General features: G+C 42.5%; 1 protein-coding gene across 1 annotated transcript in view; it reads right to left on the reverse strand.

Annotated features, from left to right (window-relative positions):
- Positions 1-10,002: 10,002 nt before the first annotated feature.
- LOC117346953 (vomeronasal type-2 receptor 26-like) overlaps positions 10,003-16,401 on the reverse strand; it is a 107,770-nt gene continuing 101,371 nt past the window's right edge. The window contains exons 4-5 of the mRNA XM_033917261.1: positions 14,114-14,240; positions 10,003-11,192 (exon numbers count right to left, since the gene is read on the reverse strand). Of these exons, the coding sequence (XP_033773152.1) occupies positions 10,297-11,192; positions 14,114-14,240 (1,023 nt within the window). The 3' untranslated portion in view covers positions 10,003-10,296. The remainder of the gene's footprint in view (positions 11,193-14,113; positions 14,241-16,401) is intronic.

Genomic DNA, 16,401 nt, shown 5'->3' on the forward strand with positions numbered 1-16,401 from the left:
GTTCTCTCTAGGAACCTATTGTAGAAACAGAGTTTTATTGAAGGATATGTGAACAAGTGCGCTCTTCTGGAGCTCTTATTGAAATGTCTTAAAGTAAAATGATGAGTGAGATATTCTGGAAGCATACCAAACACTGTTTTGTAGCAGATACAGGAAAACTTAAATAATACTCTAGATTCGAATGGCAGCCAATGAAGCTTTTGGTAAAAAGGGGAGATATGCTCCCATTTTTTTAGACCGAAAATAAGGCAGACAGCCCGTATGGAAGTACCCAAGTACCCAAGTTTCTTGGAAGTACCCAAGTAAATGATATTGCAGTAGTCCAAAATACTTAGAATAGAAGACTGGACTAATAAATGAAAAGCAGCTTCGTCAAAGTACTTCTTGATGGTACGGAGCTTCCAGAGCACTGCGATACTTTTCTTAAATATTAAATCAGAGTATTTTTCCAGTGTAATATGTTTGTCCAAAGTTACTCCCAATATTTTTAAGGATTGTTCATTATTATAGTCCAGCCCATTTACATGCATCTTTGAATCTTTAATTTTGTCATTTGGAGTTGCTAGAAGAAATTTTGTTTTTTCTGGGTTTAATTTCAATTTGAAGGCAGCCATCCATAGTTCGATCTGATTTAAGATTGTAGATAGTAATCTACAATAATAATACTTTTTCAGAATGTTTTCATCTGGAGAGGGGAGTTAGACAAGGGTGTCCATTATCTCCTTTCCTTTTTGACATTGTACTGGAACCCTTGCTATTGGCTATTCAACAGGCAAAGGAGATACAAGGTATTCCTTATGCAGGTCGGGAATATAAGATCTCTGCTTATGCAGATGATATTTTCATTTGAGGAATCCTGAAACTTCAATCCCACATTTACTGGATTTGATTGACCAATTGGCAAATTTTCTGGATATAAAATAAATTGGAGTAAATCAGAGGTTCTTCTGCTAGATGTACACTGTCCAAAAGGATGGTAGATGGTATAAAATATTTAAGTATTTGAATTCAAAAAACGATGAAGAAACGATGAAAGTAAATGAAAAATCTTTATTATTGAAGGTCACAGAAATGTGTGAGCAATGGAACCCATTGCATCTGTCTTGATGGGGGAGAGTTCAAACGGTTAAGATGATGATTTTGCCTGTAAAGATGCTAGAGCAAGCTTGGTCTCTTTTTAAGAATACGGTCACCGAGGCACAAAATCTATATATACCATGTATCAACAAGGGATCAAAGAGAAAAAAGAATAAAGAACCAGCATGGCACACTGTAGAGGTTAAGGAAGCGATCAGAGGAAAAAAAAACTCATTTAAGGAATGGAAAAGATCAAAAATGGACAAAAACTGGAATAAGCACAAACAACATCAATGCAGGTGCCATAAGGTGGTAAAAACGGCCAAAAGAGACTATGAGGAAAAACTAGCCAAAGAGGCAAAAAACTTAAAGCAGTTCTTTCGATATATTAAAGGGAAATGACCCACAAAGGAAGCGGTGAGACCACTGGATGACCAAGGAACAAAGAGAGCTCTAAAGGAGGACAAAGCAATCGCAGACAGATTGAACACATTTTTTGCATCCGTATTTACTGAAGAGGATATACACAGCATACGGGAACCCATCAGGCTATATGCTGGAAGTGAAAACGGGAAACTGACAAGGTTAACGGTCAGTTTAGAAGAGGTATGCAGGCAGATAGGCTCAAGAGCGATAAATCCCCGGAACCAGATGGCATCCATCCGAGGGTCATCAAGGAACTGAAAGGAGCCATAGCTGAACTGCTTCAACTAATAGCCAATCTGTCAATCAATACAGGAAATTTTCTGGAGGACTGGAAGGTGGCGAATGTTACACCGATCTCCAAAAAAGGTTCTAGGGGTGATCCGGGAAACTACAGACCGGTGAGTCTGACCTTGGTACTGGGAAAGATGGTAGAGGCGCTGATAAAGGACCGTATCATTGATCACCTTGACGGACATGGTCTGATGAGGACCAGGCAGCACAGTTTCAGCAAAGGCAGATCTTGTCTGACAAACTTGCTGCACTTCTTCGAGGGAGTAAACAGATAGAAAGACAAGGGCGACCTAGTCGACATTGTATATCTGGATTTTCAGTTCTTTCAGTATGTATTGGATCCTTCCTGAGCTCATGGAACATCTCCCTGATTGGCTTTACTTAGAATGGCAACTCATGTCTCCAATGCGATTGTGTCATGTTTTAAGTATCAAGTTACCCAGATATGTTAAGGACAATAGTATTTCATTTGACACCTGGAAAACTTTGAAATTTATTAACACCTAACAGATGTTCCAGTAAAGAGGTCTACGTGTCAGTCCTTATGGCTAAGCTCCAAGATTCAAATTGGTGAGTCTAAGATCTTCTGGAAGCATTGGATGCAGGCAGGTATGCATACACTAGATCAGTGTTTTTCAACCTTTTTACACCTATGGACCGGCAGAAATAAAATAATTTTTCTGTGGACCGGCATCGGTCTGTGGACTGGCAGTTGAAGAACACTGGGCTAAGTCGTGGGCCAGACCCCGCCCATCTCTACACAATCTCCACCCCAGACCCCGCCCCCATAATAGTACTAATTGCACCTTGCACGTCCTGTGCCTCATCTGGAAGCCTTCCCTCTGAGGTTGCAACGTCAGAGAGAAGGCTTCCGGTTCAGGCGCAGGATGCCCGTAGGAGCCATTGCCTGTGGCTTTGTGCACTGAATCAGTTAGGAAGAGGGAGCTGGCTCGAAGATAACACCGCATCGATCGCACCGTGGACCGGCGGTTGAAGAACACTGTTTTGGGCCTGATGCACGTGCTGGCCCTGTGGCCCGGCAGGAAATTTCTGTGGGTCAGCACTGGTCCATGGACCGGTGGTTGAAGAACACTGCACTGGATGATGTTTTATCAGATGGGAAAATGTTTGATTTTTCACGACTGCAACAATCATTTGGCATAGCAAACTCTCAAGTTCATAAATGGTTGCAGTTGAAGCAAGCAACAGTATAGTTTGCCAGTCCTAGGCTTCTAGATGGATTTCCTAGGACATCAGGCCGTCCAGTGGTATAAATTAATATCTGGTTATATGAATAAGAAACCAAAAACACTGAAGCCTATAAGGGGATTAAGAGTGCATATTGGAAACTTTAGCAAGATTTTATTGAGAGAATTTTGATTCCACATTCTTCTCAGCGTTCTCTCCGATCATCTAATCAAAACTTGCTCTCAATCCCTTGCTCTCAATATCTTTTCTGTATCTGCCCCTACACTCTGGAACTCAGCTCCCAATAACTTAAGAGAGGTTACATCTTTAGAAACTTTCAAATCTAACTTAAAAACATTCCTGTTCGAAGATGCCTTAGAATTTTATTATAATAATAATAACAGTTTATATACCGCAGGACCGTGAAGTTCTATGCGGTTTACAATGATTAGAAAGGTGCTTCAAATTGAGTGGAACATACATAGTTAGAGATTAGTGGCTAACAGTTTAAGGGATCAGATTTATGGGAGAGATTGTGATGGGAGCGATTCTCCAGATTCGTCCTTTTAAGGATGTTTTACAAATATTTTACAAGCTCAAAAATTTTTGCCACAAAATTCGTACTCAAGTATATATCCGCCTGGAAACAGTACTAATTATTCATACCGAAACCTTATCACATTTATATTTAGCTCAATGTATACCTCTTTACATATAGCAGCTACATATATAAGAGATATTTGTATGGACCTTCAGAATACAGCCTGGCATTTCATATCTACTGGCTGCTAAAGTCTCCATCAGTCCAATCTTTTATTGAGATTTATTTCTGAAACTCTTTTTAAAAGCAATTCACTGTTTTATTATTTATTCATAATTTTGTAACTCTATATAACTTATTTTTAAAATTTAATGTAGCTACTTAGCTCATAGTAGGTTCTTAATTGCCATCTATGCCACCTCTCCTGACATGCATGTTTCAAAAGAAACTTTCTTCAGGGTCGAGGTAGCTGAGTAGTCTCATGCATACACTGGAGGTGAATATGCCGGGGGGGGGGGGAGGAAGGTTAGGGGCATGGGAGATTGAGGAGTGGGAGGGTGAGTATTAATCATATAGAAAATAGTTGTTCATGTATTACACTATTAGTAGTTTTTTTTGTCTTTGATGTTCAAGATGCTGTATTGGTTCTGCAAGCTTTCATCCTATGCACTCTCATTCCAGTGCTTCCTTTCAATTAAATGAGACTCAACACATGTGCATTTATGCCACGTAGATGTTTAAACGTCTCTATCATATCTCCCCTCTCCTGCCTTTCATCTAAAGTACACAGATTCAGATATTTAAGTCTGTTCCCATACGCCTTATATCATAAACCAAGCACAATTATAGTAGCCTTCCTCTGGACTGACTCCATCCATTGTATATCTTTTTGTAGATGCGGTCTCCAGAATTGTACACAATATTCTAAATGAGGTCTCACCAAAGTCTTATACAGGGGCATCAATACCTCTTTTTTCCTACTGGCCATACCTCTCCCTATGCACCCTAGCATCCTGTTAGCTTTCGCCGTCACCTTCTCAACCTGTTTGGCAAACTTAATATAATCACATAAACACCCAAGTTCCACTCTTCTGTCAGTTACATAAGCTCTTCACCCCCTAAACTAAACCGTTCCTTTGGTTTTTTGCAGCCCGAATGCATGACCTTGCATTTCTTAGCATTACATTTCTATCTAAATTTTCTTTTATATTATACAGTACAGTGGTACCTTGGTTTATGAGCATAATTCGTTCCAGAAGCATGCTCGTAAACCAAAATACTCGTATATCAAAGCTCTTGGAGAGAGCGTGAACTCGCAGGCCTTAAGCATACGCAGATGCTCAAGGCCCAGCAAAAAAGAGGAGGCCGATCTTCGGGCACCGACACCAACGCACAGGACATGCCGGTGCCGAGGCCAAGATGGAAGTAAGAAGCGTGTTCGGGTGGGTCTGGGGGACTTCAGATTGCGGCGGAGGGTGCCGGATCGCATGGGGGTGTCGGATCACGGGTGGAGGGTGCTGGATCGCGGGGGGTGCCGCTCACAAATCGAGGCAACCTTGGTTTCCGAGGCGCCGATTTTGCGAATGTTTTGCTCGTCTTGCAAAACACTCGCAAAACGGTGCACTCATAAACCGAGATACCACTGTATAATGATCCAGAGAGGGCTAAACTTGTTTCTATAGTTATATATTTCCTTTATGCTGGGGTTGTGTGTGCTGTCTACACCATTGTACAATGTTCTACTCTTGAAATGTGGTTTTAAATATCATATCCCTGAACACTAAGGGCCTGTTTTACAAAGCCGCACGGTAACGGCCCCGAAGACCATAGAGATTTAAAGGGCTTCGCGGCTGTTGATGATTAAATAATCCTATGAAGCTTACCTTGCCAAGAAGGAATCGCATTGAAGTAAGATTTTGCGATCAAATCAAAATTTTATTAAACTTGAAACTTGATAGTTCTACTCCAAGAAGCTCATTTAAACTATGCAGAATCCCAGAAGCTACAACGTTCTTAGGTCAAAAAGGTATATTATTCTGCTGCTCCTGGTAAACGTAATGGTGTAATAATATTTATTTATTTATTCATTCATTAAGATTTATATCCCATCCTCTGCTGAGAGCTCAGAACGGGTTACAAATTAACATTCACAGTATTACAATATTACATTATGTATTGATAGCTAGCAAAATTGATCTGGAAGGCCACTGAGTTAAAATCTACCTCCAAATAGTTGGTCATACTCTACAGATACTTGCCTTATAGGCTCCAATGAAAGATGATTCTGAGTTCTTTATTAACAATAAGATAGAACTTATATCCCGCAAATATCAACATGGAATCATTGTGGCCTACATCAAGTTGAGTTACATTTGTGATATTTGTGAAAGACACATATACAAAACTTATAACCATGATACATTAAAATCTCGATACATTAAAATCTATTGCCTTGGGGCGCTGGCAGGGAAACTGTATAACCAGCACCTACAATTAGGCATCGGTAGGCACCCTGCCGATGCCAAAGTTAATTGAAAAATACCATAAAAATGGTAATGTTGAAGCACCTATTGGTTACAGAATTGTGCCTGATGCAGCCAGTATAGGCGACTGAAATGTAGACCCAGAAAACCCTGGCCTAAAATGTCTGCTGCCTATTTATGCTGCCACAGGATCCTAAAGCCAGCCCGCAGCAGCCATAAGCTGATCACGGCAGCGGAAGTTATCCCTGATCAGGGCTCCCCAAAGCTTAATTTTGACGGGCCTTAGGCACCTGAGCTAATTAGGGCCTCAGGCCCCTACCCAGTACATCTCTGGATGTCCTGGGAAGACCAACCATTATGAAGAGGTGGGCCTGTTGGCCGGAGGGAAGTAGGCATCTCTCCAGCCAGCCGTAATGCGAATGATATGAGACAGGGGGTTGTGGTGAGCTTAGAGATGCTTCAATTGGGGTTTGTGGTTTGCCAGGGTAGGGGCTTCATAGGTATCAGTGGTTAAGGGGTCATGGGTTCAGGTAGCCTGACATGGGACTTCCAGGGGGGTCCAGGGGTTCAGGAAGTAGGGAGTGGGCATTCCTCTAGCTGTAGAACTTTGAGGGGGGTTGAGGGTTGTGGCAGGAAGGAGTAGGCATCCCTCCTGCTGTGGGACTTCAAGGGGGATTCAGGAGTTCCAGCAGGAGGAAGTGGGAATCCTTCCTGCCGATGCCACATATCTTGGCTGCATCAGGCGGAATTATGTAGCTGGTGCTGTTGAGTGATTGACACAAAATCGGCGGCCACTTTTAAGGAAGCTGCCAACATAGGTGCCAGTTACAGAATTCGGACCTAAATGCTCTGATGCTGCTCTGACTCTCATTGGAATTCTATGAGCATCGGAGTAGGATCAGAGCATTTAGTGCTCTGTGCTGCAGTAGAAATCTCTACCATGGCTTAGTGAAAGGGGGGAAGGGGAGTTATATGTCTTCATATACATATATATTTCCTTATATATACTGATATTTATCCACATTTGCTTATTTCTGATCTGAAGGAGGGTTGTAGGAGTGGTTCCTTTCTCACACCTAAGGTTAAGCCTCACTCATGTCAAGAAAGCCTGAACCATCTTCTGCAAGAAACATCTTTGCTGCCTGATGCATTTTGGATGTTTCTATAAGAACTGTGTGTTTCCAGTCAAGGACATCTGCCTATTCATACATGCCCAGCTCCTGTGAATCTGGAGGAAGAATGAACTATGCTATGATCTGTGTTTCTGTGCTTATCTACTGTGGCGCCTTCCAAGGCTACTGTACAAGAAAAGGCTATTTATTATTGCTGTTCTGTTTCGATTGGTCCTGGAGGGTCATCTGACATGACCTAAGGAGAAAGGTGTCTAAAAAGAATTTGTCTATGTTTGGATGTGAGGTAGCTCGGATCTAAACTTAGGCTTCTCTGCACACACACACTGCAACAATAAGAACTCATAAAAGTTACCTCTTGTGGTCTGCTCTCGGATGAGAGTGGAGACACAGAATTGCCTTTTAAACAGATCTGGTTTCTGTCACATAAGAACTTTGGCAGACATATATTACAACTGCTCTAGTGACAAATGTACTTATCTGACCCAAAGAAGTTTTATCATCTGCTATGCTGAGGAAAACTGACAAATTTCATCTCCCGGATCTGCTGAGGCATAATCTAAAGCAGTGGTTCCCAACCCTGTCCTGGAGGAACACCAGGCCAATTGGGTTTTCAGGCTAGCCCTAATGAATATGCATGAAGCAAATTTGCATGCCTATCACTTCCATCATATGCAAATCTCTCTCATGCATATTCATTAGGGCTAGCCTGAAAACCCGATTGGCCTGGTGTTCCTCCAGGACAGGGTTGGGAATCACTGATCTAAAGGGTGAGAAAAGGAATTATCGTTTCTTTCAGCTGGGCTAGATAGAATTGTATTGGTTCTGGATAGGAATGTTAATTCCCCTTGGTGATAAGCTTTATTAGATTGCTGCTATTATCAGGACTCAGTATTATAAGGAATTACTTAGTGTGTAAGAATGTCATATTTACTAATTTACTTAGTGATTACTGTGTAATAATTATGTGCTGAAATATATGTATGTATTCAGATATATTGTGAACAATAATTAGTTATTATTTACTGCTGGCTTGTGAATTATATTTTTATATCTATAAAAAATATTTATATTTAGCTTTGGGTCTCTGTATTTGTATAAGTTGGCAAAAATCGGAATCCATGGGTGTAGTTGTGAGATCTCCTAGAGACGAGATGTGCATGTGACTTGTTTATGTTACACTAATTAGTTATACCCATAAATATACCTACAGAGTTACCTATGAAAGCTCATCATAAAATGCATTGAGTTAGTCCAATAAAAACGGTACAACCTTATTGACTTTTCACACAACATGTAATTAAACTTTAGAATTTGTTAACAGAAAATGTTGTAAAATAAGTTGGCTTAGCAGGGTTTAACAAAGATTTATATAATTTCCTAAAATAGAAGACCATAGGCCACTATAAAGATGACTTGGGGAAACCCAATGCTTATTCCTAGAATAAGCAGCATTAAATCTGTTTTACTACTCAGGCTCTAGATAGGTACTTGGGACATGGGATGGCCACTGTTGCAAACAGGATACTAGGCTTGATGGACCTTTGCTCTGTCCCAGTATGGCAATTCTTATGTTCCTCCTAAAACTAATCACCCCAGCAGTATATAACGTTATCATAAAAATTAGTGTAAGATACCGCTACTACCAGACAATACATATCAGTATTGTTAGCCCAACAAACTTGAAAGGCTATGGCCTCAGAATCGGAGCCTACGCACAGCAGCGAATCACAAACTGAGATAATCCGTGTAGTTATACAGCTCCTGCTCCAATCATTGGCCGGTATTACTATTTTTAAAAAAATTTTTTGAAAGCATTTCAATGAAGCTAATTCAAACCCTTCACCCCAAACTTCAAAAACTTTTAGGGAATACTGTGTATATATTAGCCAGGATTTGAAAAAGTGTAGACCAAAAAGACTTATCTTGTTGCTGACTTGTCTTTAAAACATATTCAGTCACTAGTGTCTATTTGCCAACGCGGCCAGCGTTTCGCGGGAATTTCAAACATCCGCTGCGTCAGGGCCACCAGGACATTCAAAATCACAGGCTCAATCAGTTCACTCATTCACAAATTCACTCAGTCACAAATTTTCAAATTTTGAAAATTTGTGACCGAGTGAACTGATTGAGCCTGTGATTTTGAATGTCCTGGTGGCCCTGACGCAGCGGATGTTTGAAATTCCCGCGAAACGCTGGCCGCGTCGGCAAATAGACACTAGTGACTGAATATGTTTTAAAGACAAGTCAGCAACAAGATAAGTCTTTTTGGTCTACACTTTTTCAAATCCTGGCTAATATATACACAGTATTCCCTAAAAGTTTTTGAAGTTTGGGGTGAAGGGTTTGAATTAGCTTCATCGAAATGCTTTCAAAAAAGTTTTTTAAAAAATAGTAAATACCGGCCAATGATTGGAGCAGGAGCTGTATAACTACGCGGATTATCTCAGTTTGTGATTCACTGCTGTGCGTAGGCTCCAATTCTGAGGCCATAGCCTTTCAAGTTTGTTGGGCTAACAATACTGATATGTATTGTCTGGTAGTAGCGGTATCTTACACTAATTTTTATAATTCTTATGTTCCTACCTTAAATATCAGATCCTTAGTGGTAGGGATATATTCAGCACAAATGCTGGTAACAGAATTTAATTTAATTTCTATAGTCTGCCTTGTTATATGTAAAAGCAGGGGTCCTGAATATTTCAGATATTAAAGTCACTGTGGTGGCACTATACATTTAAACTTAGGGATGGATTCTACAATTGTCATTATCAGCAGCCACCTATAAAATGGCCAACAATCACGTGTCAGTCACACAAAGGTGCTGTTTGTAAAATCGCATCCACGTGAAAGGTAGGTGTTGGAAATATAGGCCAGGGTATTAAAGACCTACATTTTTTTCACCAACTTTCCATGAAAATTGTGTCTAAAGAGGCACTGAAGACACCTAAGGCCACTTTCAAGGTTAGCCAGACCTACAATGGCCCATCCTACCCTTGTTCAACCCTCTTGAGGATGATGGGCATACACCTGGCTTTGAATATTGGATGGACTGTATATGAGTTGGAATATAACTATAGAACAAATTAATTTCTGACATAATGCAAGAATGTGTTTTTAATTTTGTTTTCCTTTAACATTTAGAGAAGTTTAAGTCAATTTATTTTTTTGTGATATATTTCCTGTTATTCCTGTCAGGCCACAATAGAATAATGTAGCACTTGGGGATAAAGATACACCCCAGTATTCCAGAACCAGAGGCCAGGATAGCAAATATCTCCACTGCTACCATATACTTGCCCCTGGTGCTCAGATATGTTGGGATGAAAGATACCCAGACACTGCAGAACACCAGCATGCTGAAGGTGATATGCTTGGCCTCATTGAAACTGTCAGGTAGATTTCTTGCTAGAAAAGCTACAATGAAGCTGATACCAGCCAGAAATCCCAGATAACCTAGAACATAGTAAAATGCAATTGCCGACCCTTCATTGCATTCAATTTGAATGATTCCATCTTCTCCTTGCATGTTAAGATGTGGGAATGGAGGAACAGCTGCCAACCAGACAAGGCAAATGAGGACTTGAAAAAGGGAACAGGAAAGGACTATAGAGTATGAGACCCTGGAACCCATCCATTTCCGGAGCTTGCTTCCAGGCTTGGTGCTCTGAAAAGCCATGACCACAGTGATTGTTTTTGCTAGGATAGAAGAGAGAGAGATGGAGAAATTTATTCCAAAGGCAGTCTGTCGGAGAACACAAGTTACTTCATTAGGACGGCCTATGAATATCAATGAGCAGAGGAAGCAGAGCATGAGGGAGACTAGAAGAATGTAGCTTAGGTTTCTGTTGTTGGATTTCACAATAGGAGTATCTCGGTAATTGATGAAGATTCCCAGAATGATGGCAGTGATGATGAAAAAGAAAATGCTGATATGAATCAGAATGATTCCCAGAGGTTCTTCAAAGGAAAGGAAGCTTATTAATTTTGGGACACAGACATCTCTTTTATCATTGGGCCACTGGTCCTCTGGGCATCTTATACAGTTGTCCATATCTAAGAAGAAAGAATATTTTTTAGCATCTCAAAAATGGCATCAGTTTCCAAGAATGGCTAATTATTGCTCTAAATTTTAAAGATATGAAGGTTGATATACAGCTGGTGGTTCTTAGCATTTTGCTGAACACGGCTGACATTACGTCTGAAAATTGAATGCTGGGCCATGTCACTTGCCAGAGTAAAATAAAACCAAGATTTCCACAAAACATACAGTAAAAGCATATGGGTTCCTTTTACAAAGGTGAGCTAGCGGTTTTATCGCACGCACCGGATTAATGCACGCTATAGCGCACGCTAGCTGAAAATCTACCACCTGCTCAAAAGAAGGCGGTAGCGGCTATTGTGCGTGGCAATTTAGCACTCGCAATTCCGCACGTTAAGGCCCTAACGCACCTTCGTAAAAGGAGCCCGTGGAGTGGAGTGTTAGGGCTCCTTTTATGAAGGTGCGTTAGGGCCTTACCGCGTGGAATAGCGTGCGCTAAATTGCCACAAGCGCTACCCACTACCGCTTCCTTTTAAGCAAGCAGTAGATTTTTAGCTAGCGCACGCTGTAGCACGCGCTAATCTTCTGCGTACGCTAAAACCGGTAGTGCACCTTTGTAGAATGAGGAGAAACAGTTTGTCTCTCTGTGGTTAACATGTAGCTTGGTGGAAGATGGCAGAGAATTGCTCTAAGTAGCTGGCTACCTTTACACGTATGTGGGAGTGTGTGGCATAGTGGTTAGAGCTACAGCCTTAGCACCCTGAGGTTGTAGGTTGAAATCCACATTGCTGTTTTTGCCCCGTGTACATTAGATAGAGTATGAGCCCACTGGGCCAGATAGGGAAAAATACTTGAATACCTGAATGTAAACCACGTGAAAAGACATAATAAAAAAAAACATTTAAGTCTCCTTTTGGCCTAAGGCCTTAAACGTTGAAAGTAGAAGCAGGGAAAATGTCCTTTATCAAAAAAACGTCCAAAAGGAAGTTTTTTTTATAATGGCCTGCCTCTACATTCAGCTGTTTAGACACCCAGATCACCACTACGTCTACACTAACAACATATAATCAACCTAAAAAAAGCCTAACTCCCAAACGCCCAAAACAAGAGTTTTTAGGCGAAAAGAAACCAGTCCTTCACCTAAAAGCTAGGTTCTGTAACCGGTGTCTGTCAAAAACAACATCAGTTACAGAATCCACCCCCCATAACGATTGGAGCAGGGGGGAGCCCAAGCCCTCCTGCCTGGCGACACCCTGAACCCCTGACAGCATCAGGGAAAGAGGGAATCTAAGCCCTCTTGCCCCGCCAGCCCCAAACATCCCCAACAGCTTCGAGGCAAGTGGGAGCCCAAGCCCTCTTGTCCCGGAGATCCCCAACCCCACCTCCCCCCGCCAATTACGATATGGCCAGAAGGGAGCCCAAGCCCTCCTAGCCACGACCCCCCCCTACAAGATCGGGCAGCAAGGAGCTCAACTCCTCCTGCCCAGGCGAAACCACTACCCCCCACTAAAATACGAGCAGGAGGGATTCCAAACCCTCCTGCCCTCGACGCACCCCCCACTGACCCCTCGATCCCCCCACCCCCAATCCCCAATACCTTTAAATCATTGGCCAGACGGGTGCCAAGCCCGTCCGTCTGGCAGGCAATCCATCCATCCATTGAATAGCTGGCCTTAGGACCTGATTGGCCCAGATGGCTGAAATCCCACCCACGGTAGGGCCTGAGATGCCTGAGCCAACCGGAATAGGCCCAGTAGGTTTATGCCCCTCCTGTAGGTGGGGCTTTAGGCAAATAGGCCCAATCTAGCCCATGTGCCTAAGGCTCCGCCCACAAGAGGGGCCTAAGCCTACTGAGCCTATTCCAGTTGGCTCAGGTGCCTCAGGTCCCACCTGTGGGTGGGGTTTAAGCCGCCTGGGCCAATCAGGCCCTAAGGCCAGCCATTCAACAGATGGCTGGCCTGCTGGATGGACATGCTTGGCACCCATCCATTCAGCCAATGATTTAAAGGTATGGGGGGATTAGGGTGGGGGGATTAAGGGGTCGGTGGGGGGGATGTGTCGAGGGCAGGAGGGCTTGGGATCCCTCCTACCTGTATTTTAGTGGGGGTGGGGGTTAGTGGGTTCACCTAGGCAGGAGGAGTTGGGCTCCCTCCTGCCAGATCTTGTAGGGGGGTCGTGGCCAGGAGGGCTTGGGCTCCCTCCTGGCCCCATCGTAATCGGCAGGGGTGAGGGGACGTTCGGGGCTGGTGTGGAAAAAGGGCTTGCCCCGATGCTGTCGGGGGTTTGTGGTGTTGCCGGGCAGGAGGGCTTTGGCTCCCTCCTGCCCAATCATAATTGCCTGGGGAGGGCTGATCGCTGCAGGAGAGATCTCATCTCTCCTGCCTTGATGGTGAATGCCCACCCCCCTCCAAACCGTGGCACTTCAGGGTGAGGATCGCCGGCAGGGGAGATGCCCTGCCACGATGCTCACCCTGATATGCCGCGGTTCGGAGGGGGGTGGGCGATCAACATCATGGCAGAAGAGATGAGCCATCTCTCCTGCAGTGAACGTTGCAGTAGGGGGTAGGCAGGTTGCTGGGTCCGCTGAGCTACAGCGATCAGCTCAGCATCCCCTTTTCGGCACTTATATCTGCTTTGATTTGGTCTAAGTCAAAACATATAAGTGCCGACTAAGCAACCTGCCAAAAGTTTTGGTTATACCTGCTGCACACCTAAGTCTAGATCGGCCCACCTCCCACCCTTTCCCCTCCTCTAAAAATGCCTCTTTTCTCTCTGTGCGTTTAGAGGCAGGGGAAAGGCCTAAGCTGGTTTTAGATACGTCTAAAACCAGCTTTGATTATGGGTACTTGGACAATCAGGCTTTTTGATCGTCCAAGTACCCATTTAGGCCACTTTTTAGACGTTTGTTTTTATTATGAAATAAAACGTCACCAACCAGTTTGATTAGAGATTTCTCCAGCTGGACAGGGAATACAGTCATAGCAGCAGATAGGCTTCCCCTCTTTGGGTAGTTTCCTACTGCCAGAAGCACAGCTCTGACTACATCTGGACTGTGGAGGTGCCTGAGGATTGAGGAAAAAATCCCTCCGTTTTCAAATGACAGTGGGCTGTAGTGTATAAAATGCAAATTCTTTTTCTGTCCACTTATGGACCAATTCAGACCTTTTCTTTCAATATCACAAATTACCCTCTAGAACTACTTTATCCCTAGAAGAGCTAATTATAGCCAGCTATTTTTCATAGGAAGAAATATTCAACTACTTTCTAAGTACAAATTTCTGTAGAAGTATTTAAGGTAATAGAGAAACTAAGGAGCAAAGTTACTACCATTAAGACATGTTGTTTTCCTGTTAACCTCAGTTATTAGTAACTAGGTCTCATTGGTAATATTCAGGAGAAAATTGTGTTGAGCAGAATGGACATGGAGGTATACCAGGGACATAGTAGACTTTGAAACATGCAAACGGAAGTTAATGAAATAGGTCACTATTTGTGATACTGAGCTTAATAGTATAAGGAAAAGCAGGGCTGATTATAAACATGCTGGAACCAAGGGCAAAAATTAAGGAGGAATCCCCAATTAATCTCCTCTCTTTCCCCTCCCAGAATATTCCCACCTACCAAATGCCCTCCCATCCAGCATCTCTCTCTTCGTCATCCTTAACTCTTCCTCTCCGCACCTCTATGTCTACCACATACCCTCCCATCCAGCATCCCTTTATTTTAAAAAATCAGCTGCTCCAGGGGGGTCCATAGCAACATGGTACCACTTTGGGCCAGGATGTTCTTCCCTTCTTCCTACCCCATAATAAAGCCATCCTCACCTTTTAAAATGTGAAGGGATCACCGGTTATTTGAAAGGAAGTGATTATCTAGTTCTGCTTGTGGAATCCACAATGTAGTTTCTCTGCTGCAATCCACCCAAGTGGAAACAGGAAGTTGCATCAGAGGGGGTAGAACATAGTAGAGGAACAGTGCCAAGGAGCAGTGACCAGTGCTAGAGAATTGCTGTTGTGGCGGAGACCCCTCTGCATTTTAAAAGGTGAGAGGTCTTTGAAATTGGGTGGGGAGAATGGAAGGACATCCTAGCCCATGGAGGCCCCCTGGAATACTGTGGCTCAGGACAGATGCCCTGTTTGGCCCCTCCCAACACCAGCCCTAAGGAAAATATTGGGTTTCAATAAATAGACCAAGTGAGTTATTTCCAGCTGTGAAACATTTATCTTATGGGAATGACAGAGAAGTTGTTTATGGTGGCCCAGGTGCTGAGAAGTATGGTAAACCTTGTTTTAAAAAAAAGTTGCTGTAGAGGAAGAAGTGATAAAGCTTGGTTTGGATGAAATGCATGTTCTTTTTGTTGTTATGATGCTATAGCAAGATGTTGGATGGACTAATTTTCAGATGCTAAATGATGCAGTTGCTTTTTTAAAATGTATGGAACTTGAAACCAAATAAATCTGTTTTGGATTTCTGTTCTTCAGCGATTATTAGGCAGTTGGATCAGTCTGTGGTTCAATCATTGATATTTATATAGAATTCCTCTTTGAAGTCTGGAATATTTCTGATGTTCTGAAGTTAGCAGCAGTGAAATCAGCATTGCATTCTGGGAAAGTAGACATTGCAAATAGCTATAGGTAGGAAGAGTGATTGAAAGGGTTGTGCTGAATGAGAAAAATAAGTTATTGAATGTATCTAAGACTGTAATTGTGATGGTTGGAAGACAGTCCGTGTTGCTTCCATTGGAAACTTGTGATTGGGAGTTGCATTGGACTCTCATTTACTGTTCAGAGAGCAGCTTAATCAATTTATAGTTATCATTTTATAGTTATAGGGGACTTTTTTTGATAGTGGGTCTAAGCCTGATTTGGATGTCCTGAGAAATACATCAAAAAATCAGATGTTAAAATCATCCATTTTTGATACTGCTAGACATCCATCTTTTTTTTTATTGCCTGTTTAGACATTTTGGCTAACAGGACATCCAACTTTAGGACACCTAACCTTTTTTTGATCATTTTGACCACAAAAACATCCAAACCCAAGGAATTTGGACATAGGCAGAGCCACCATTTATACCATACTGACTACACAGACATGTCAATAGAGTAATGAGGCACCTAACGGAGCACTGCTGTGAATGTCACATAAAGGGTGCCAGATTTACATCTCACTATAATCCCCTTATAATGTATGGTGATGCCTCCAAACTCTCCCAAATCCAAC

Source organism: Geotrypetes seraphini, chromosome 12, assembly GCF_902459505.1.
Source record: "Geotrypetes seraphini chromosome 12, aGeoSer1.1, whole genome shotgun sequence".
NCBI lineage: Eukaryota > Metazoa > Chordata > Amphibia > Gymnophiona > Dermophiidae > Geotrypetes > Geotrypetes seraphini.